The sequence below is a fragment of the Lissotriton vulgaris genome, chromosome 10, assembly GCF_964263255.1.
Source record: "Lissotriton vulgaris chromosome 10, aLisVul1.2, whole genome shotgun sequence".
NCBI lineage: Eukaryota > Metazoa > Chordata > Amphibia > Caudata > Salamandridae > Lissotriton > Lissotriton vulgaris.
Window position 1 is genome coordinate 573,988,965 of NC_141698.1, and position 22,989 is coordinate 574,011,953.

The window sequence follows — 22,989 nt, forward strand, 5'->3', positions numbered from 1 at the left end:
TAACATTAAATCTACAGTCCAATGGTACATGTAGTATAATTTTCCAGGTATTAATAGGTAAATTAAATGTGCCAATTAGGTGTAGGACGATTTTGTTATGTTTTAAAGAAAGTGCACAAGCACTTTAGCACTGGTTATCAGAGGTAACGCTCACAGAGCCCTAAAGCCAACAAAAACAAATTCTGAAAAATTGGAGGGGTGTAGGTAACATGTTTGGGGGACTACCGTCTAAGGGTGTCAGGTCTAGAAGTTTCTATTACTGCATAGTTGTTTTCATTTCAGGATTCTGAAAGATTTGCACTTAGAGAGTTGAATTATGTTGGGCCAAATTCCACATCATGGTGAGGGCAGAATTGGGAAACCAAAATAATCCATGGCAAAAATGTTTAAGCTGGCCCAACATTGCAAGAGTCTGTACATATAATTAGCCCACTGAGGGGATATATGACGGTACAACGCGTACCGTTACAACGCGTACCTTTACGACGCAGGTTTAACAATGCAAGTCGTTACAACGACTTGCGCTGGGGGGACGCTGGATAGTGAATTGTTTAATTTACTATTCCAACTCCAGTCCCCGTGGATAGTAGGGAAGGTGTAGGATAGTAAATTAAACTATCCCCTATCCTAGAGCGCTCTCCAGCGAAAGTCGGTGTAACAACTTTTGTTGTAAATCCTGCGTTGTAATGGTACCGCATTGTAACGGTTCCGTTGTAAAGGATGTTCCCCCACTAAGGGGATATGTTTAGGTCATGGAAGTCCATCTAGCTCTGTGATGGAACCTTTACCATCCATCACTGATTAATCTCTGACTGGATACTGGATATAGCATAGCTGGCCATAACGTTTCATTAGTTGACGGGTTAACTGGTCACTAGCACTCATGAATGATTTCTTGTGTTTCGCCATCAAAAACTGCATGCAGCCACTTGATGTTTGTTAACTCACTCTCTCTGAAAATACCAAGTGGTCCATAAAAGGCTACATGGTGAGGCAGAAGAACACTGTTCTTGAAGGTCAGTAAAAAGCAAGCTCCCACAGTTGAGCTACACAACCTGTTTATCACAAAATAGAATTTGGGCCGACTCTGTCAGTAATAGTTGAACTGCAGTATCCCCCTGAAGCAATAATAAAGCTGACTTCCCAGGGAAGACGTGGATTGAGGGAGAGCAGGGTAAGATTGTGATGCAGAATATAGGCAGAATACAGGCCCTACTCATTTCGAAACACCCAAGTTCAGTTAGAGCAGCCTGTTGTAGTATTACTACTGTATTATTAGAGAATTGGTCCAATTGGTGTAGAAACCCCATCTCTAATTTCCTTACTACAGGCCACTCTTTACACCTGTCTCCTGTAATAAAGAAATTATGCAGCTGGTCAATTATAAGAGCTTACTATGACATCACAATGCCTTCTGCCGGAGCCAGCAGCTGATAGGAAAGGTAGATCATAGTTACACTGGCTTTTTTTTTCTTCTGCTCTGTTTTACTAGATGAACAGTGATAAGCGTCAATGAGATATTGAGAGGCACATTTTTATTTTTTTACACACATTAGGTAATTGTTGAAAAAAGAGAATCTCTTCATGGTACTAAGCATTTTGAGCTACAACTATATCTAACTGCCTTTTGGTGTGTTTAATTTTGTGCTATAGATTCTAATTGAGTTCTTCACATTTATAAACATTCTGTCTCTTTCATGTTAAAGAGCACAAAACCAAGGATATAAGTTGTGACTGTGGGAAGGGTTATGGTGTGGCACTGAACTTTAAGGATTAAAGTAGGGGTGTCTGGAACTCGAAGAATTTGACTCTGTGGAATTCTGTGGGGTTACAAAAAACTCAGCAAAATTCCACTGAGTTCCACCAATGGGCCGAAATAAGCATGTTGCACTGCTCTTGATGTAATTCAGCACTTGGAGTGTGATCTTCACTGTAATATCAGCATTAATGGCACTACATGCCATGCCGGAGGGCACAGCTACTAAAGTTGATGTTGCTGCCGCTCAAGTAGAATTTCTAATTAAGTGGCAACCTTCTGACTGCACATGGTCAAGTCCGCCAACGTTGGAAAAATCTCAACAGATGTCTTCTTAGCAATTGTAAATCAAAATGGGGGATGCCAAATCTCACTCGCGCTTGGTAATTTACTGCTTTGGCGCACAAGCAAAGAAAAAAATTCACCATGCGGCGATTAACGGAATTTGGCCGAAACATAGAGTTACAAGGGTAACTCAGAGTCACCAAAACTCCAACAATTCCACTGGTGGGACGGAATATTTTGCCCACCCCCAGATTTTGTCACCCATGTTGTACATTATTAGGATACCACAAATCACCTTGAAGTTCAAAGACCTTATGAATGAGCTCAGGACTCTTCGGTATGGCATGGGGCTCCCCTGTGACTTGCAATATTCTCATGCTAATCAACAGGGGGTACTTTATACCATGTATACACAAATAGGGGAGAGGGATAGAACAGGCCTCTGCAAAATAAATTTAGCAAAGTTATTTAACCTATCTAGAGTCTTTTTTTACTAGACACCCCCAAATGAAGGATATACCTAAGAATATCCAAAATTAGCTACAACAATGAGACATTTAAGTTTCAGTAAACTTAAGTGGGCAATGGAGGACTCAGACACCTAACTGTTGTCTCAGAGAAATATATGAATACCTCATGGTTCGATTGTCCTTCTCTTCAGACATTGGGAACCAGCCCGTGCTGTTTCTCCAATCATGCAGCTGTGCAGCTTGAATTCCTTATTCTAAGTCTGGTGTGGGCTTCAAACAGATGTCAATTCAATAACACATTTTTACTACAGTAAAGGTGTTGGGAAATTGGTTACTGGTTGAGGGGGGTGAAACCATACTCAAGCAGCAACCACAATTGTTGTCAAGGTAACCACAATCAAATCCTTGATTAGCCTGTCCTCAAGCCTCTGGTAGCTTGGAGCAATAGCAGTCAGGCTTAAATTAGAGGAGATGTGTAAAGTATTCATGCATTACTTCAAACTGTAATAAAGTGAAAACACAACACAAGAAAAATCCCACAACACTTTAAAAAAATAGAATAAAATTTAATAAAGATATGCAATTTCAAATAGTTTACATAAGTAGAGTGCCTAAAAGCACTAAGGTCCTGGACCTTGACCCTGCTGGAATGCCGCTGAATCGACCAACTAAACTCTGTCAATACTGGTATGAATATAATTGATGACAAAATACAGATTCTATTTACTGCGTAATTCCTGATGACTTCTTTTGGAGATATTACTGACATTTTATTGTACAGTGATTTGCATTGGTTGATGGGCCCTGAGAATTGCTCTTTATTTTTGCATTGATGACATCTGGGTCTAATGGGTTCTGAGTTTGCTTTCAGTCAGTTGGTTGCCTTTCTTGGTCTTTTTTCTGTTTTCTTTTACTTTTCTGTGTTCACTTTTGAATTTATTTGATGATGTTAATGAATGTTTGATTAGATCATTTGCGTATTGGCCACTAAGGGTCACAAGCATCACTCATTCATTTTGCGATACTAAAATAGCGATTTTTACTGAATCGCTATTTTGGAGTCACAAAATGCAATGCATGTAGGAATCGCAAAATATTTAGCGACTCCTTAACATTACTTAATAACGACTTGATAAATAGCGAATCACTATTTGCTAATATGACTCCATTAATTCCAATGGGACTAAAGGCCTTTAGGAATGAATGGTTTTGCATTTGCTAATTTGTGATTACCAAATTGGTAATTGGAAAAATACATTTTTCAAAGTATGCACATGGTTACCCTGAACTTGAAGTTGATGGTAATTGGGGTTTGCTAAATGCACAGATCACATTCGCAACTTAGTTACCTAAATTGCGAATGTCAAGGCTTTGATACATTAGAAATGGTCTTTTTCTGTACGCAAATGGGCCAATGCTGCGAATCGTCCGTGTGCGAATGGAAAATGGCTTGATGCATGTTCCCCTATATGCGCTGCATCTCTATTAATTGGATTATCTTTTCCTTCTTCATGGTAATCTATATAAATGAAAATGTAACTGTTCGTTTGTTCAAAATCTCAAATCTCCGAAAGTTCTTCACCGATTGCTTTCAAATTTGGGCAAAGTGTTGCATTTGAATACGTGAGTGTTTTAATATACACAACGTTGGATTCTAATACGCGCATGTCGAATACGCGCGTGTTTTTAATCGAAAGCACAGACACATAAAAATGTCAATGTACGTTTGATAAAAAGATTAAATCTACGAAAGTTCTGCATGAATTGATTTGAAATTTTGACACAACGTTGCATTCGAATACGCGTGTGTCGAATACACGCGTGTTGTTAATCGAAAGCACAAACAGACATAAAAATGTCAATGTGCGTTCGATAAAAATGTTAAATCTACGAAAGTTCTTCACCGATTGATTTGAAATTTTGACACAACGTTAAATTCGAATAAGCGCGTGTTTATATATACACAACTTTGGATTAGAATATGCGCGTGTCAAATACGCGCGTGTTTTTTTAATCTAAAGGACGAACAGACCCTATCGATTGGGTTGCTGCGGAACAGCTACAATAGACGCATAGAGACAAAAGTCTACATATATTAGGATGGACAGTTGGTGTCAGGATGGCAGACCGGGAAGTGGGTGGAGGGAGGGGGGAGGAGTTGGTTCACTTGGCAACATTAAGAAAGGACGCATAGAGACAATAGTCTACATAGATTAGGATGGACAGTTGGTTTCAGGATGGCAGACCGGGAAGTGGGTGGAGGGAGGGGGGAGGAGTTGGTTCACTTTGCAACATTAAGGCGTCAGACCGGGAAGTGGGTGGAGGGAAGGGGGAGGAGTTGGTTCACTTGGCAACATTAAGAAAGGACGCATAGAGACAATAGTCTATATATATTAGGATGGACAGTGGTGTCAGGATGGCAGACCAGGAAGTGGGTGGAGGGAGGGGGGAGGAGTTGGTTCACTTTGCAACATTAGCACGTGTTTATGTATACACAATGTTGGATTTGAATACGCGCTTGTTCGATACGTGCGTGTTTTTAATCAAAAGGCCGAACAGACCCTATTGATTTGGTTGCTGCGCAACAAATACAAGGTATGCATATAGACAATAGTAGTCTAAATATATTAGGATTGACAGTTGGTGTCAGGATGGCAGACCGGGAAGTGGGTGGAGGGAGGGGGGAGGAGTTGGTTCACTTTGCAACCCGAACAGACCCTATTGATTTGGTTGCTGCGCAACAAATATAAGGGACGCATATAGACAATAGTCTACATATATTAGGATGGACAAAAACATATTGCATACCCACAAGCATTGTGAAATTAAACATATTAGAAACGTGCGCTCACTCTTACTCTATAGAATTAATTTTCCCTCCCAATTTATGTGGCATCACTATCATGGCAGGTCTTTGGTGATTGTTATATTCAATTCACAAAGAGCAGATGAAGTGAATGATGCAAGTGGGGGAGTGCTGTCAGGGAAGCCCTTTTTTCTCCAATGCTTTTTTTTTTATTTATAGAACCACTGAATACTTCAAATACATGCGTATTCTAGGAAATTAAACTGAGACCTTTATTTACAATGTAAGAAATACTTAGTTATGTAGAATGCCTCAATTGGGTTGATCAACAGTTCATAAATAACATATTTAGAATATGCAAACAATGCCAATTAACATCATTTTCTTAGTAAGTGAAATAAACTGTAAATATATTGTGCAATGACATTATTTATTTTCTATAAATTCTTCTATAAATACTGTAACACTTTTCAGGTGTGATGAAAGGAAAAGAGAACTGTCCTCTCCACTGAGACTGGTGGCCTTGAGGCATTTTGAGTATTTGTTGCAATGATGATTGCTTTCAGCTGGAGTTGAAGAGAAACGCTACAACAAGTGTTTACTGTGGAGGATCGCACGAAATTCCAATATTTTAAATGTGACTGTTGTGTTGTTAAATAAAAATAGCCCCTCTTTATCTTTTTAATACATACCTAGGTGTTAATTGTAATTTGATGCTACTCATCTGGGCCTCACAGATCACTGTTGAGGGTGGTGTGGAAGAAGAGAGGAGAGCGGTTAATCAGAAAAAAAGGGTATGCTGTGTGCTACATGAGCTCTCTTTGCTGGAGCATGTGTGCACTATTTACCTATGAGAATGATGTTGCTGTCTATATTCCAATGCCCTAACGAAGTTTAATTAAAATACTCGCATTTTGCCCAGTCCAGTCACTCTGAATCTATTTTGTACTACTACTTTGTCTAGCCATATAATTTGAGCAAGCTGACTGTCAACTTCAAGTCCTCTGTAAGTAATTAAGTCTCCCTTTGTCCTCCTGCACATTTCCAAGCCAACACCCAGACCTTTTTTTGCATAACACGAATGTCAACATTCAAGAACACCTAGTCATGTGACCCAGGAACAAGCTGGATGCTCAAAATGGTTAGAGCAAGAAAATGCCAACTTTCCAATAGTGGTAGATTCAGAATTGTAACTTAAAATCCAACTTTATTATTAAGGAGGATTTTAAGTTAGAATTCCTCATATACCAAACATGACTTTCCTACCTGCTGTCAATCAGATATTTGCCCTTATTAAGGTTACCAAATGTTGTCCAATGATAGAGGTAGGCCTCACAGTACTGAGTTTTACCAGGACATGTAAAACCTAAAGGTACGTGCCCAACGTTTTAATTACAATGCACCCTTCCCTATTATCTGTCTAAGAACTTCCTTAGGGGTTACTTATATGTAATAAAAAGAATGTTTTAGGCTTTGCAAGGAGGTTACATCACCAAGTTGGTTTAGCAGTTTAAATCTTCATACAGGTTGCAGTGGCATATTTTAAGGAGCTGCTTAAATCGGTAGCACAATGGGTGCTGCAGGCCCACTAGTAGCATTTAATTTACAGACCCTGGGAATAATATATACCACTTTACTAGGGACTTAAAGTAATATAAATATGCCAATCTGTTAGAATCTAATGTTACCATCTTAAAGGAAGTGGACGCAGGCACTTCAGCACTGATTAGCAATAGTACATTGCACAGTGCCCTAAGGCCAACAAAAACAAATTCAGCAAAATGGGAGGGGTGAAAGGAAAATGTTTTGGGGAAGAGCACCATAAGGCTGACACGTCTAACACCTATTATGACAGTTCAATGTTCCATGAGGGATTGAAAGACTATGTGCATGGTCTGAAAACAAACATATCTCTGAGTCATATTTTGATGAAAAGAGAAAGCTGATTAGTGGAATTATCCCTTCAAATGATGAGCAACTCACTGAACACTGATTGCCTCCTATCAAATTCCTACCCCAAAAAATAACAAAACGATCATTTGTCACACATATTTATTGATGCAAATATTTACTATGATAAGGATAATCCATATTGAGTTGAAAAACCCTTTAAAAATAGGGATTGTGGATTGGTACCTATTCTTGACGTCTTTTTTCACATATTTCAACAACTGCAATTTACCAACTCTATTCAGTTTAGGATGCAAACATAATTAAAAGAATTGTTAACTTCTTAGAGTACCATAACTTACTACACACTCCACTGAGAAACAACATGTAGATGTTATCATGTTAACATATTAAAGACGTGAATTTACCTTTGCTGTAGTTCTTATTGTATCCTCCTTGCCAGTGATCACAGCTTGGCCCATTGCTAGCTGTGGGATTCAAGTTGGAAAATCACATATTACAATGTTAGTGGTGGATAAAAACGTCAGTGAGTCAGAAGAAAGAACAACTTAGATATTATATCCTCTGAAGTCACAGGCCAATGGCCATTACATTTGAATGGTAAACAGCCTTTACAACGAGTTTTTTTTTCCACACTGTACCTTTACCACGGATGTTTTACCATGCATTGTAAACGCATATATATTCTAAACAAATGCGGGGTGACAAATGCATGGTAAAGGCATGCAGAGTATTTCCCTGCATTGTTCCGTCAGACAACCAATTTGAATATTCAATTTTTAAGGAAAAGGACGGAGTATTTGTTATTATTATTGGACAAACTGAATCAAGTTTGTACAGTATATTTATCAGGAAGTAAAAAAGTGCTGAGCCTATCTCACGGAAAACTATTGCAAATGAAAGCATTGTGTCTATCACTTAGAGCCTATAATGCATCAGTTGTTGCATCAACCTAATTCCAATTACTTTTTAGAACAAAAACACTGTGATCAACTGAACAGGACAACCTCATTTCAAGTCATGCTTTCAATTCCACATTTATTTGCCTCCACGGAGCAAAGCAGCTGTTAGATGCATAAGGTAGTATTGTATTGTATTGTATTGTGGATTTATATAGCGCTTATAACCCAGGGGTCTCTAAGCGCTTGCCTTGGGAACCCGTCCTGGCTTTTCCCTGTGAGATAGCCCCTACAGGGCATCCCCAAGGTGAAAGCCAGGCATCCCGCCGTGGGGGGCCGTTGTGGAGATTAAGCAAGCTTAATGCCCAGAGTTGCAGAGTGTGAACCCATGATTAGGTCAGGCACCGAAGCGAGAATTATCGAGTCCGTGGACTTTTGAGCTCAAGACCCTGCCGCGTCGGGAATTGAACCCTGGTCCCGGGTCTGACCTCTGCTTCAGGGTCTGCCTGCTCTAACCAGTGAGCCACACTTCTCCACAGTATACTGTAGTAGAACATATATGACTAGGTAGTATACTGTAGTAGTACATATGTGACTGAACTTTACTTTTATTTGCATTTCTTATGTTTCCCTTACAAACAATATTCAAGTCCCTAGCATGACACTGCTATCTAGAGCAGAACACAATTTTCTAACATATTTTTCTACCCTCTCAACAGCAACTAATTCTAGTGTGTCGTGAGACATGTTGGAATCTACCTTAAAACCCAAAATGTTGAACGCATCACCATACCAATCACTTAAGGGAATAATCTTAGTTAAAAGTATTTTCTTGAAATGCTATTCAAGGAGGATCAAAATGATCTTACTTTAAAGAAAACAGTGTCTGATTTAAAGCACTGAAAAACATGGATGCACACAGTGTCAAATAATTCAGACGTTTTACAAATACATTAATGTTCTACAAACAAAGAAACCCTGAAATTTGATCATGTTGTGTTACTATTAGGTTAGGTTAAAATTTCTTACTTATTTAGAATTCACAAAGATTTCCAATCATCCTCCTGTGATAATGTGAGTGTAGCAGGTATCCAGGAGTACCACTAAAATGCATGTATTCCAAAAGATAGCTTATATTTCAGAATGGGAAAATGCAAGGCATCAATCAATTAGTATCCGCTAACCAGAGGCGGATCCTCCATGGGGGCGTTTGGGCGCCGCCCCACTACTTTCTCACCGTGCGAGAAGGCAGAAACAAATAGTAGAGAACTACCATTTGTTTCTGCCTTCTCGCACGGCGAGAAAGGATAAGTTCGAGTTCCTGCTCGAGACAGTGGGAGGGGTTACTCGAGGGAAGGGGGGAGTGGTTTTCCTCACTGTTGTAAATACAGTCTGTTTGGCAGCCTGAGAGGCTGTCCAAACAGATAGTATTAACTGTATTCATAACAGCGGGGAAAGCCGCTCCCCCCTGCCCTCGGGTAACCCCTCCCACTCTCCCTGTTCTCTGTATGCTGCAGCATACAGAGAAATCACGTGGTGATAGGGAAGCCGGCCGAACCAATTGCAGCGCTGTGCTGTGGTAGAGCCAGAGGGGAGGGAGGCTGCCTGGCTTCCTGCATGACGAGTCTGATGAGTCATGATGACGATTCCGAATTCAAGAACTGAACGGCGGCGGGAGTCGGAGCGGACTTGGAGGCGGGAAGCCGGAAAGTTAAGGTAAGTAGTAAAGTTTCTTGACTGTTTGACTTATGACTGTTTTATTATGTATTGAAATGTCTTCCGACCTTTTCACATGAAGCGGGAGGCCCCTCTCCGTTTCCTGCCCTAGTGCCCTTTGATGCTCACTTTCCCTCCGTGTCCCTTCGACAGTCTCTGGAGAGAGAGAGGTGTCGGTGGCCAGGTGTGGATTAGGGCGTTATGGGTTAGACATTGTCTGGTGTGCAGACTCTCTGATGAGTGTTACCACAGAGCCCTGTAAAGCTGCGACAGCTGTCATCACGCCCCGCCACTTTCAAATGTCACCAGCCGCGACTGCCGCTAACTGTTTTCCTTTGAAGTAACGCATTGCCTATATCCTCATAAATAATGAGTGTGTTCTCCCACACTTTGTATAGTGTAAACGGATATACTCCTGCACATAACATCATTTATTTTTTGTCCAATTTAGGGTAGGTAACTACCTAGAAATTTCTAATATTTGTAAATAATTAGAGTTTGTGGATGTTCACCTATATTTTGCAGGGGTTATTTTATTGGAGCACTAGTAACATCTCCGGTGAGGAGATGTACACACACATAAAAATGACATCAAACAAGTGTAATTTATTAGGTCTGTAAATCCATTTATGTGTGTAAATGCACAATTTGTGACTATCAATGCTGGTGTTGATCTTACAGTGACTAGTATTTGTGCACCTCACTGTCATTTAGTGCCCAAGTGCCTTTGCAAATCACCCTCTAAGCCCATTCAGGAGCCTGTAAAGGAAGGCTGAGAAAAGCAATATTATTTACAGTATTCAGAAATTCTATCAAACAATTTTAACTTCCCCGTTGAACATCTGTACCCTACTCGCGAAACTACGCTAGTATATGGCTCTCTTGGTGCATTGTATTATTAGGGAAAGGTAAAATCATATAACTACTGAATACAGCAGGACAAAATATCGAAAAGTATGTGCATGTAGAGGAAGTATTAGTTTACTAGTTTTAACTCCACAAAGACATACCTTGAATATAAACATATCAGCAAGGCCCCCTTACGTTGAATTACGTATAAAAAAAATCTATACATACTTTAAATATTTTCTCCCTCGATATTTTGGCCACAACATTTAGGTCGGACGATGTTTCCTACTCAATATTCAGGGTACCCACCGGAGAGGCAACTAATGAAACGTTGCACAATTTACTGTTATCTGGTTACGCCAGTGTGTGAAAGAAGGTACAGGTTTATGGAGAGCCCTGAGCTTACAATTAAAGTTTACTTAAGGGGTTCCAACGGTCGTTGATAGATAGGATATTAGTGTAATATTCCCCTGTGCCAACAAAGATGAAAGAAAGAAGCCCTTTGCAAATGTAATCCTGGTGCATTTCAAGACTTTGTGTTTTTAATAGATTGGCGTCCTACGAAGAGCAATGTACACAAAAGCGTACTGTGGTGCCTTGAGTCAATATATAGGGCATAATAGAGATATTAGACAAGAACATATTATTATTAACCTGCTCCCTGAAGAATGTTAGAACACTAGCTCTGTCAGAAAACTGAAGAACTAAACTGGAAAGATCGTCGTTAGAAATGGGCCTGAGTAATTGTTAATGTCAATGACTTGTTTAAAGGCCATGATAAGTTAAATATTACACCTTCTAAGTGAGCCAGGTTCTTAGGCTCAAATCCAGTGGGAAAGTAAATAAATCATTGTAATACATTTTAATTTAATTAGAAAGGACATTAAAAATATGAATTTAAGGTCTGTGCATTGTGTATGTGCCAATTAAAACATGACTGGTAAAACAAAAAGGAAAACACCTTATAATAAAGATGTATGGTCTGAAAAGTGAATAGCTGAGGAGTAATGTAAAAGATGGAATTTAAAACATGAGTCCCCTCATGCTGGAGGGAATTGAGTTGTAAATCAAAGAAGAACAATTCATGCTGGAAAATTGATTTTGCTCAATCATCCAATACGGTATACAACGTTTACCACGCATTTTTTACCACGCACTACACTTACAACGCAGGCATTACCACGCATACCATTACAACGCATTGCGCTGGAGGGTGCTCTAGGATAGGGAATAAGTTTAATTTTATATCCAACACCTTCCCTAGTGTCCACGGGGACTGGAGTTGGAATATAAAATTATACTTACCACTATCCAGCACCTCAAAGCGCTATGCGTTGTATTGGTATGCGTTGTAAATACCGCGTTGTAATGGTATGCGTGGTAATAGTATGCGTGGTAACGTCATACATCCATCCAATACATCTCTTTAAAAATAGCAAATTAGAATAGCTTTTAGCAGTGAATGGGGTTCAAACTAACTCCACAAACACTCATCTGCAACAGTATCACACCCTGGAATTTTCTCAAGCATTAAACAATTATCAACACTCGCCCATCAAACAAAGCCTAGAAAATGAAATGTGGAAAGAAAACAACTGAAATAAGTGGTTCTGAGACACAAAAAACTGAAGCCAGCATAAAACAGCAGAGAGGTGTGATGAAACATCTGAGTCCTCCTTCCCCCATGAAAAATAACCCCTTAATTAATCCTTTGAGGCAGTGAAAAGATTTCAAGTTTCCAGTGGAGCCAACCATGAGGCTGGAAATGATACAGCTCACCAGAGGTAGATTAAATAGCCCAATATGGCAGTATAGTCTTTGTCTGAGAAAGCCCAAAATACCAGAAGAGTGGTTAGATTTGATAAGTAACATTGTTGAGGCTATTAACATTTGCAATAGCAGGGTGAATTTGTCAAATTACATATGAACGATGGTGTGTGAATATTATGCACAATGTTTGACTCCAAGGCATCCCCTTATAGAACCATATGTTGTCTAAGACACCGGCTTTGCAGGACAAGTGATTTGCTTTTGCCCATGCACTTCATTAGAAATGCTTGGTATGCTCTACGACTTTAGTAAGCTGCAACAAGATGACAAGCTTTGAAACTCATTGGCCAAACTTTTTGATCCAATATTTTGGATCAACACAAAGGACTAATATGTTTTAACATGTGTCTATACAGGGATGGGGTCATACAGATTGAATATTTCTGTTGGCAAATATATGTTGCAGCAAGATGACAAGCTTCGAAACATATCTGCCAAATTATCGATCCAAATACATAGGATCAATTACAAAGGATAAATATGTTTTAACATGTTTATACAAATGCTGGGTCACACACATTTACTATTATTTGCCTAATACATTTTCTCATGAATGGAGTCAGTGTTTTCTTAAATGTAGGTTACTGAAATTGAAGAATATTAAGATGGCGCGTACTCGGGCCTGTCAGTCCATCAATTGCTTTACGTACTATGTTGATAATGCGACGTTCATTACAATGGAGAGCAATTGTGTTTATGAAATCGGATGTTTTGTCCGACTACTATTTATTTTAAAAAATTGTCTTTTTTTGTTAACACATGTAATGTATTTTTGATTTCGGCTACTGTGGAACAACAGTGGCCAGGTCCCCTACAAAATTTGTTCTTGGCCGAACATATGACTACTTCCGGGTCTGACTTCGATTTCTATTGCCCGAGTTGCAAATGGTATGCGGCATCTTTGAGGATGTAAACGCCTCACGACACACGTATTTGGTGAAAACGTTATGTTTTACAACCTGACTATGCTAGCGACTAATCACCTGATAACTATATAGGTGTAATTCTGACTGGCTTTTAGCCTAAATGCCCCCCATCCCCTTCCTCTTTTCACAAGTAATCCAAGGTGAAGACAATATGGGTTTATTAGGGTCATCATCTCATACTTTGTAATTGGACAAAAGTATCTTGACTTTCAGGTACGTGACTTCCAAGTATAATGCTTTAATTCATGTATAGTTGTATACTTATGGAATACTTAGTGCCATTATACTAATTTATGTTCGCGTTTCCTTTCAAGGCTCCAGTTTATTTACCAGACCCTTGAGGGCTATCTTGTGTTCCAGTCACTCGTTTGGTACTTAGGCATTTCCTTGACATTGGAGATTTTTATTATATTTTTACATGTAGGCATGACGGTGGCATTTGGTGCACCGTTTCCATTCGAAAGTTATATTTAAAGATGTGTCTATTGACCATAAAGCCTTGAAAAAGTTGTCCAAGGTGAAAGACTGTCTTCCAATGTACAAAATGCGAGCAACGCTGGATCATTGAACTGTCAACAATAAACTGGCTTGCTCCCATTAGCAGACCTTTGAAATACTTTGTAGTGCTCTGGGTATACTTGTATAATACTGGCAAATTACACACTTCACCTAGAAGTACAAAGCTCCCCATATTAGCCAGAGGTGTTATTGTTAAAATTCACCAACTCCCTGTGGCAGTATGTCAAGTCCAACGTGAGCTCAATATTAAGCTGATGGAGTTTATTTGTCAGCATTGCATTCCTCCTCCGTTTCCCAATTTAAGAAGTACCAGGGCAAGGATCGGGGAATGGAAAAAGAATGGACAAGGAAGAGGGTGCTGCAAAAACATGATAAATGCCTACCACTGCTATGCAATGGGAAACTTTGTTGATTTGCAGGGATACGTTGTATTGCCTTTTAAACAAAAAAGATACTGTCTGCTTTGCTATTAATTAATCTGGTGAAATTTAGAAAACTGTATATGGGTGTTAACAGTCATGCTTAATAACTATGCCAAACCATAATCGTCATGTTTGCTGTACTTTTTAACCTCAAAATGTATAAGTTCCATTGGTCTTTTCTTTATTTTAAGCCTGGGCGTAGTTCGCGTAGCCGCACTCCGCGAGCTACGCGAAGATGCACTTGCACTCCGCGAACTACGCATAGCTCCGCGAGCATGCGTAGTAGCTTGCTTGACCCGTTCGCAAGCCATTTTTCGTCTTCGGGAGCGCCGTGGAACTCTGGAACCTGCTCGACACCACATCTCCAGACGTCGCCTTCCTCACGGAAACATGGATGAACGCCTCCTCAGCGCCCGACATCGCCGTCGCCATCCCGGACGGATACAAGATCACCCGGAGAGACCACGTCAACGAGACAGGAGGAGGCATCGCCATCATCCACAAGAACACCATCCGCATCACGACCAACTCAGACGACACCCTCACAGCCGCTTAACATCTTTACTTCCAGATACACACCGACCCCAAGACCACACTCAGAGGCACCCTCATCTACAGACCCCCAGGACCTCGCACACAATTCAGCGAAGACATCGCAGACTTCATCAGCCCGCACGCCCTCGCCTCCGCTGACTACATCCTCCTAGGGGACCTCAACTTCCACCTGGAGAACAACAACGACAACACCACCACCACCCTGCTGGACAACCTCGCCAACCTCGGACTCATGCAACTGGTGAACACCCCCACCCACTACGCCGGACACACGCTTGACCCAGTCTTCTCCTCCAGCAAGTACATCTCCTTCAGCCACTCCACCGGACTCCACTGGACAGACCACAGCTGCGTCCACTTCAGCTTCAGAAAGACCACGACTCACCACCACCCGCAACAGGTTCCCCGCAGAAACTGGAACAAGATCACCACCAACCAGCTCACCACTTCACTGAGCCAGAACCCGCCCACCAGCTCAACGGACCCCAACCAAGCAGCCAACAACCTCACACAGTGGATCACCAATTGCGCTCGTCCAACCAGCCTCGACCACTTGCAGTCCGGCTTCCGCGCCAACCACAGTACCGAGACCGCCCTCATCGCAGCCACTGACGACATCCAAGCCCTGCTCGACAACTGGGAAATAGCGGCCCTCATCCTCCTGGACCTCTCCGCAGCATTCGATACGGTCTGCCACCGCACCCTAGTGCAGCGCCTCAGCAACATCGGAATCCAAGAGAAGGCACTGGAGTGGATCATCTCGTTCCTCACCGGAAGAACCCAGAGAGTCCGCCTCCCCCCGGTACAGATCCAAGACCACCGAAGTCATATGCGGCGTACCACAAGGATCATCACTCACCACCACCCTCTTCAACGTCTACATGAGCCCCCTCGCAGCCATCGTACGCCAACACAACCTCAACATCATCTCCTACGCCGACGACACCCAGCTGATCCTCTCCCTCACCAACGACCCAGGAACCGCCAGAACCAACCTACACGAAGGGATGAAAGACGTAGTCGAGTGGATGAGGAACAGCCGCCTGAAACTGAACTCAGACAAGATGGAAGTCCTCATCCCCCTCCGCCTGGGACGACTCCTGGTGGCCCATTGCCCTGGGCAGCGCACCCAAACCAACGGACCACGCACGCAACCTGGGCTTCATCCTGGACTCCTCCCTCTCGATGACCAGACAAGTCAACGCCGTCCAATCATCATGCTTCAACATCCTACGCATGCTCCGAAAGATATTCCCATGGCTCGCCACCGAAACCAGGAAGACGGTTACACAGGCACTCGCCACCAGCCGACTGGACTACGGAAACACCCTCTATACCGGAACCACAGCCAAACTCCAGAAAAGACTCTAACACATCCAGAACGCCTCCGCACGACTCATCTTGGACATCCCCCGACACAGCCACATCTCCGGACACCTGAGAGACCTTCACTGGCTCCCCATCAGCAAGAGAATCACGTTCCAACTCCTCACCCACGCACACAAGGCCCTCCACGACCTGGGCCCCAGGTACCTCAACAACCGCCTGACCTTCTACACTCCCACCCGCCAGCTACGATCGACCAGCCACGCCCTCGCCGCCGTGCCACGCATCCGAAGATCCACCATGGGAGGAAGATCCTTCTCCTACCTGGCAGCCAAGACTTGGAACTCCCTCCCCATCCACCTCCGCCTGACCCAAGACCACCTCTGCTTCAGGAAGCAACTCAAGACATGGCTGTTCGAGCAGTAGCGGACCCCCCTCCCCCAAGTGCCTTGAGACCCTCTGGGTGAGTAGCGCGCTATACAAATATCCTGATTGATTGATTGATTGATTGCCTGCATGCTCGGGATGTGTAGCACGCAAAGTTACCCATGAGGTTTGTCCCGCCCGCTCGCGTCCCCTTATTTCCGGTCACTACTAACGTGTTCGCGAGTTATTCTGTGCCAGATTGCAGTTTCTGCGTGTTCGGCAACTCGATCTTACCGACAAGCATCCTCGCGCACGCGAAAATGCTATTGAGCGCGCGAGAACTACGCTACGCAGCAGTTTGCAGAGTATTCTACAACTTCGCGTTCTCCGCGGAGCGCGGAGTTGCCGAAACTCCGCAAACTCCGCGAACGGAGCGTAGTTCTTCGCCCAGGGTTACTTTATTTATGAACAAGTTTAGAATTGGTGTATGTTATTTTGGAGAAACATTCCGAACATCAACATGAAGAAAAAACTTAAAGATTAAGCTGATGAAATTAAATTATTCTGTCTCAGATTTTTTATTATGACATTCAAAGAAATACTCCTTGGACTTAGGTTTCTGCATTTCATAGACTCAGATTTGAGCCTGAAATGGTGTAAAAATCTAAATTAATATTCTTTTTAGCCATTGTAACTTTTTCACCCATTCAGACAGGACAGAAGTCATTTTACTTCGTCCCCCATGACTGCAGCAACACTGAATGGAACAGGTTATGGGTGAGTATAAAGGAGAATATTGGGTATGGAGGACAAGAAAATGTCCCAGAGCAGGATCACGGAGTAAGTTAAGTTCCATCCTAGGGTTTCCCGGGAAAGTGCTGGGAAGCGCTTCCTGATAAAAGGAGAGTTACCACTACTCAGGTCTTGATGTGTTTAGGACTGTTCAGTAACATGGAGTGTGGGAAATTGGTAGGGAACCTGGTTCTCAAATGGGTTGAGATTATAAAAAGGGTAACTTTCATCAAAAAGAATTTGTCAAGTGCCTGTCCTCAAACACAATTTAACAAGCAAATTTGGATTGACAGGTTCAGTTATTCAGGCTTAATATTAGTCAGCTAAACATTCTCTAAATACATTTTTTTTCACTGGAAATACCACTATTTTATTTTTCCAAGAACAAGTGGCTATTGACAAATTCATACTAAATTTAGAATTTCCTGCTTCCGGAAACTACGTTTCTTTCCTGCCATTGTTTTTCATTCAATTCTGCACTCTAAGGTGTAACGTTCTCCTCAATATTCTCAGGTGCAAACAAATAGGTTATAGCTAGACTAAGCAAATAATCTCAGTTCAACCAATCGGTTTGAGTTTTAGGATTAATACAAAACATGAAATACTATATACGAAATTCACAACCTATTTACTTGAGACACGAGTAGGTCCCTAACAAAAACTGGGTGTAGGGAAAAAATGCACAAACATGCTTTTTCACTTCCATGATTTTTCACCTTCTACTAGATCCTGCCTGCAGGAAGAGGCCACATTTGCATGGGCTTTTACAAAATCGGTATTATGACGTGTTTCTCATGGCAGAGCCTGTGCGGTGGCTATTGGTCCTTCCAATGTTTGTGAAACCAACCTTGTAGAACACATTCGTAACTGGAGGTGGGACTTTGTAATGGAGGCACATAATCCAAAAGATGAAAAATGTTTCGTAATTTTTGTAGATTTTGCATGTCACGAAATTCAGCAAGTTCATGAATTTCACCTGCGTAATTTACACATCGCACATCCACTCCAACCTCTTTAAATGGCATGATGGCAAACTTAATGTAGAACTCATATGGCGTGATACTCCCCAAGTCCCCTTTTTACCTTTTGGACCCGCACCCCTTGTACGGAACAAGAGACTGATCTGCTCCCCACACCCCTTTTTAAGGGGGGAGGCACGGGCCAGGCCGGTCTAAACCGGTTGGACCCCAAAGTTGCATGCCCGCATGAACCAGAACCACTAAAGTGCTTCCGGTTCACGCCCCGCCGAACTGGGCCTATTGGTCCCTCAGGCGAGGTGGGAGTGCTCCCACCTCCTCCTTGCCTCTGGGGATCGGTGTGACCGCCATAATGGCGGCTCGCGCTAATTTTAGCGCCCGGCCTTGCCCAAACTCCTCTCTTTGACCTTTTACAGGATTAGAAGAGCACACACGAAGAAGCAGTTACTGTACAACACACGTTTTACAGAGCGAATGCCTATAGCAGGAGTGTGTGCTGGCACCCCAGATTTGAACACATATTGTGTAATGCTGTGCCGACCATTAAGTCGCACCTGGCATAGATGAATTTCCCGTGTAGCTGGTGCAATCAAAGGACCATCACTATTTAATGCAGTTTATGCACTTGAGAGTGGGAAGACAATACAATGATAAACAAATTGCTTTTTATTCCGATTAATAGTTTTTTGCCAGGTATTAAAGCTTGTATTCTTTTAAACATTCCTGTCGCTTGGATTGCGCTCATATTTGTTTCTTGTATATTCAGTAGCCTTTGTTTGACAATAAATTCCTTGGAATCGGATTAGTAGTTGACTTTCATGCTATATTAAAAATGTAAGGAGGAATAAAAGATATTGATTGCATTACTTTCCTAAGTTGTATTTCTAAATTTTAATACTTCTGTGCACTTTCCTTACACACGTTCGCCCCAGTGGCTTTGATTACTTCATAATTTTCATAGTTGTAATCTCAGACAATCAATATAACCATTAAACACAATAATAACATTTCTAGAATGTAAGAAGCATTCAAAATGCAGCTGACAATGGTTCTGCCTAGATTTGCTAAAACGTGTGGTCTGTTAACTGAGAAATTTGCTAAACTCAAAGGGGGAGATTTACTAAGCTTTTGCGCCATGTTTGCATCACAAAAGTGACACAAAACGACCCCAAATCTTATTTTTGTAATTTACTTTCCAGCGCTAAACTTGTTTAGTGCTGGAAATAACATAAAAGTAATACGAAGCAGCGCGTTGCGCTGCTTAGCATTACTTTGCGCCATGGGGGAGTACCAAGAGTGGTGCATGGGCATTCCCATGCAACCACCCAAGGTTTCTCACTCTAAATCCAACTTACGGAAAACAGTAGATTGTACCCCTCTGTCACGTAACATACAGCTTACAGCCATGGCTGATGATGGGAACGTAGCATTGGCCAAATCAATGGGACTTGAAACATTTGTGGATCTGTACTCTGAAGACACTTTCTGTGCTCCACCGGAATCTATGGCTGAGGGCTCGAAGAACTTTTCGGAGCTATTTCTCTATTTTAAGATTAAAGCCACTTGTAAGCAATTACATGCCACCTTTCCGAAAACCCTGTTCAATTACCAGTACTAGAGCAGTTGATAAGTACTATAGGTTCCCGCAGACTAATACAAAGGATATCCTGCTCTATTCAAGCCACAGCACCACTGACTATAACTAAAGACCAGAAGAGCTGGAATGAAGAGCTTGACAGTCATTTGACCGACGAAAAATGGATCTTCTGCTGTTGCCAACTCCAGTTACTCTCATGCAAATATAAACTGAGATTAATACACTTTAATACACTTTAAATACTTGCACAGGTTCTACAGAACCCATACTCAGTTATATCACATGGGGTTGAGATCAGATGAGAGAAACGGGAGGTGTGGGCATGCCCCTGCCACCTTGCTACATTTGTCCTGGTACTCTCCACTTATTGCTTCCTTTTGGACTGACATTTTTAGCAAAATTCATGAAATATTAGGGGGGCCCAGCGAACCAGAGCCAGACATTAGGCTTTGTGTTATGTAAAAGAAACTAAGGCAGAGTGCCGCAAATTACATGCTTTGTTACTCTTGATGGCTAAACATAGAGTGTTCATACATTGGGGGGACAGGAAAACACCTGCAGTCAAGGCATGGATCCAAGACGTCACACAGTCACACTCAACTATCAACTTTCTGGGAGTTAATGCCTGTAGCCTCCAGGTCAAAAGATATATGGGCCTCTTCATAGACTGGCTAAAAACACTTCAGGAAGACATCCCTGCCTCCCCTGCCCGAGCTATATCTCGCACTTCACAGTCTCTCGAACCACATGGAGATACGCACCCAGTTTAGATAAACCCTCTCGAATGTTTGTCGGGACCTGACATTTGTTGGCTGCTTGTGGCAGGTTCATGGCAGGTTCAACATGAGTAGCTGATAATAGTATTGATATGTAGTGCTCTCCATGAGGATTAGCCTAATGCCTACTGTCTTTTTGAGAGCCATAAGCACAGTGATGTCCACATACAATAGTTGCAGTACTGGGTTGCCTCTAATCTGGGGGAAATCAATTTCCTTCTGAAGTAAAAATGCCTTTAGGCTATTTGTGTAAATTAAAAAGAGAAATGGAGCTAAAATACACCCTTGCCGTACACCCTTTGTGGAGACGATAGGCCTGGTATCCACCTGGCGAACAATATCTTATAGAAACAGTGGTGGAGGCATGCAGCCTACGCATTAGGAAGATCAGTGCTTCCTCAACACCCATTTTCCCCATTAGTGCCCACATTTTCTCCTGATTTACAGTATCAAAAGCACTCGACAAATCCAGGAAGGCCTAGTGAATAGATCCCCTCCTGGCCTTCATGTACTTGCCCATAATCAGGGAAGGTACACAGTCTAATTATCGAGTCCTAAATATCGACCTACAGAAATATCGAGTTGGTAATATCGAAGTTATAGAATATCAAAGTCAAGAATATCGTTGGACAGAATATCAACCCTAAGGTAAGCATTTCTATGTGCTGCCCTATTTTGCTCTATTTATTTTTCTTGTAGTTATTGCGTGCTGTGGCAGCAGAGGTGATGTTTGTATTTTGCCTACAAGAGGCAATATTTACATATAAGTTAGCTGCTGAAAAATTGGACTGTCCGCAACAGACAGGAATGGAGGAAAACACACACCAAATGAACAAAAGCGAAAAAAGGTAGCACTATGCAAATGTTTAAGCGACCCCAGACAGTGTAAAATTGGTAGTGGACAGAGCACCACTATGTATGAACATTTGCAGTTGAAGGAGATGATGACTGTTCTTGAATTGGCATTGGGTATTTTGAGCTGTGTTGCTTAGGCCTGTAAGTGGATGTGTTAGGTCTTGAATGAATCAACCAAGTCTTGGCCCTAGGCTTTTCTTTTAACAGTATCTGCCCTTACTACTTAAAGGAAATTGATCTGCTTTTGGAAAGAATGAACATGTACTGTGTGGTTATGGGTCAGTTTGTCCCCAGGCTTCCTGTGCCCCAGCAGATCAGATGAAGGAGAAGTAGATATGCGCTGAGTAGCTAAGACTTGGGGTATAACTGCCCGTTCAGTCACACAGAGTTCATACATGTCAATGCGACACTTTGGTAGTGGCTGAATTCTCCATTTGCTTAGTTACGGCAATGTGGCATACATACATACAGTATTTGAATTGCTACTGGCATATCAGTTGACCTATTAAACTCACAAATTCATATAGGTCACAAATCACATATGTCCAAAATGCTGTTACATTTCACAGCATATGGTGGTTTAAAGCATGGCAGACAACTGATTAACAGTCTTATAAACATACTGCCCAAAATGTATATCTTTACATGTGACTTGATTTATTTGATAATTTGGAATATGTAAATCACTTAAAGAACTCACGCAAAGCACGTGTTTACCATACAATGGACTGTTACTGTAGAACTGGTCTATAAGACCAAGAAGGTCTTGAGCATTCCTCTCAATAGGTGATAGATACTATAGGTTAGAATATGCCAGCTGCTAAAAATGTATGGCTAATGATGAAACGAAACTCAAATTTGGAGTGCAACCATTAAAGTTCTGCCCTCTGTCCACGTGATAAATTAAGGTGGATCAATACGACATTTATGAATGACATGCAAAGATTTAATACCTACGACCCTTTATGTGTGGCTGAAAAGGGTGCTTTATTTACGGCATCTGATAAGATCAGACATCACTGAGTCAGAATTTATCAGGGCAATAAACACCATCCAATTATGCATTTTTTGGCAATAATATGCAGATGTTCATGCTTATTGCTCCAAAATCTACATGTCTCACTAAATCCCCTGCATTTCCCCCCGATAAATATTGACGAATTTTACCTGGCATTTTTTATTACAAAACTAATAAATAATTGTTATAAGTTTGATAATAAGAGTTACCACACAATTTGTAATTAACCAGACTGCTTGTAAAGAATGTCTTAGGGGTAAGTATGACTTCTGTCAGCAGAATAGTGGCCAGCACCACCAACCTTTGAACCACTTACTGGAGAAATAGCATGCACACAC

General features: G+C 41.7%; 1 protein-coding gene across 2 annotated transcripts in view; it reads right to left on the minus strand.

Moving 5' to 3' along the window:
• Positions 1 to 22,989, minus strand: part of SHISA9 (shisa family member 9) — a 1,229,487-nt gene that overhangs the window by 641,773 nt on the left and 564,725 nt on the right. For both annotated transcript variants that reach the window (XM_086941423.1, XM_086941422.1), the window contains exon 3: positions 7,636 to 7,695. In XM_086941423.1, the coding sequence (XP_086797549.1) occupies positions 7,636 to 7,695 (60 nt within the window). The remainder of the gene's footprint in view (positions 1 to 7,635; positions 7,696 to 22,989) is intronic.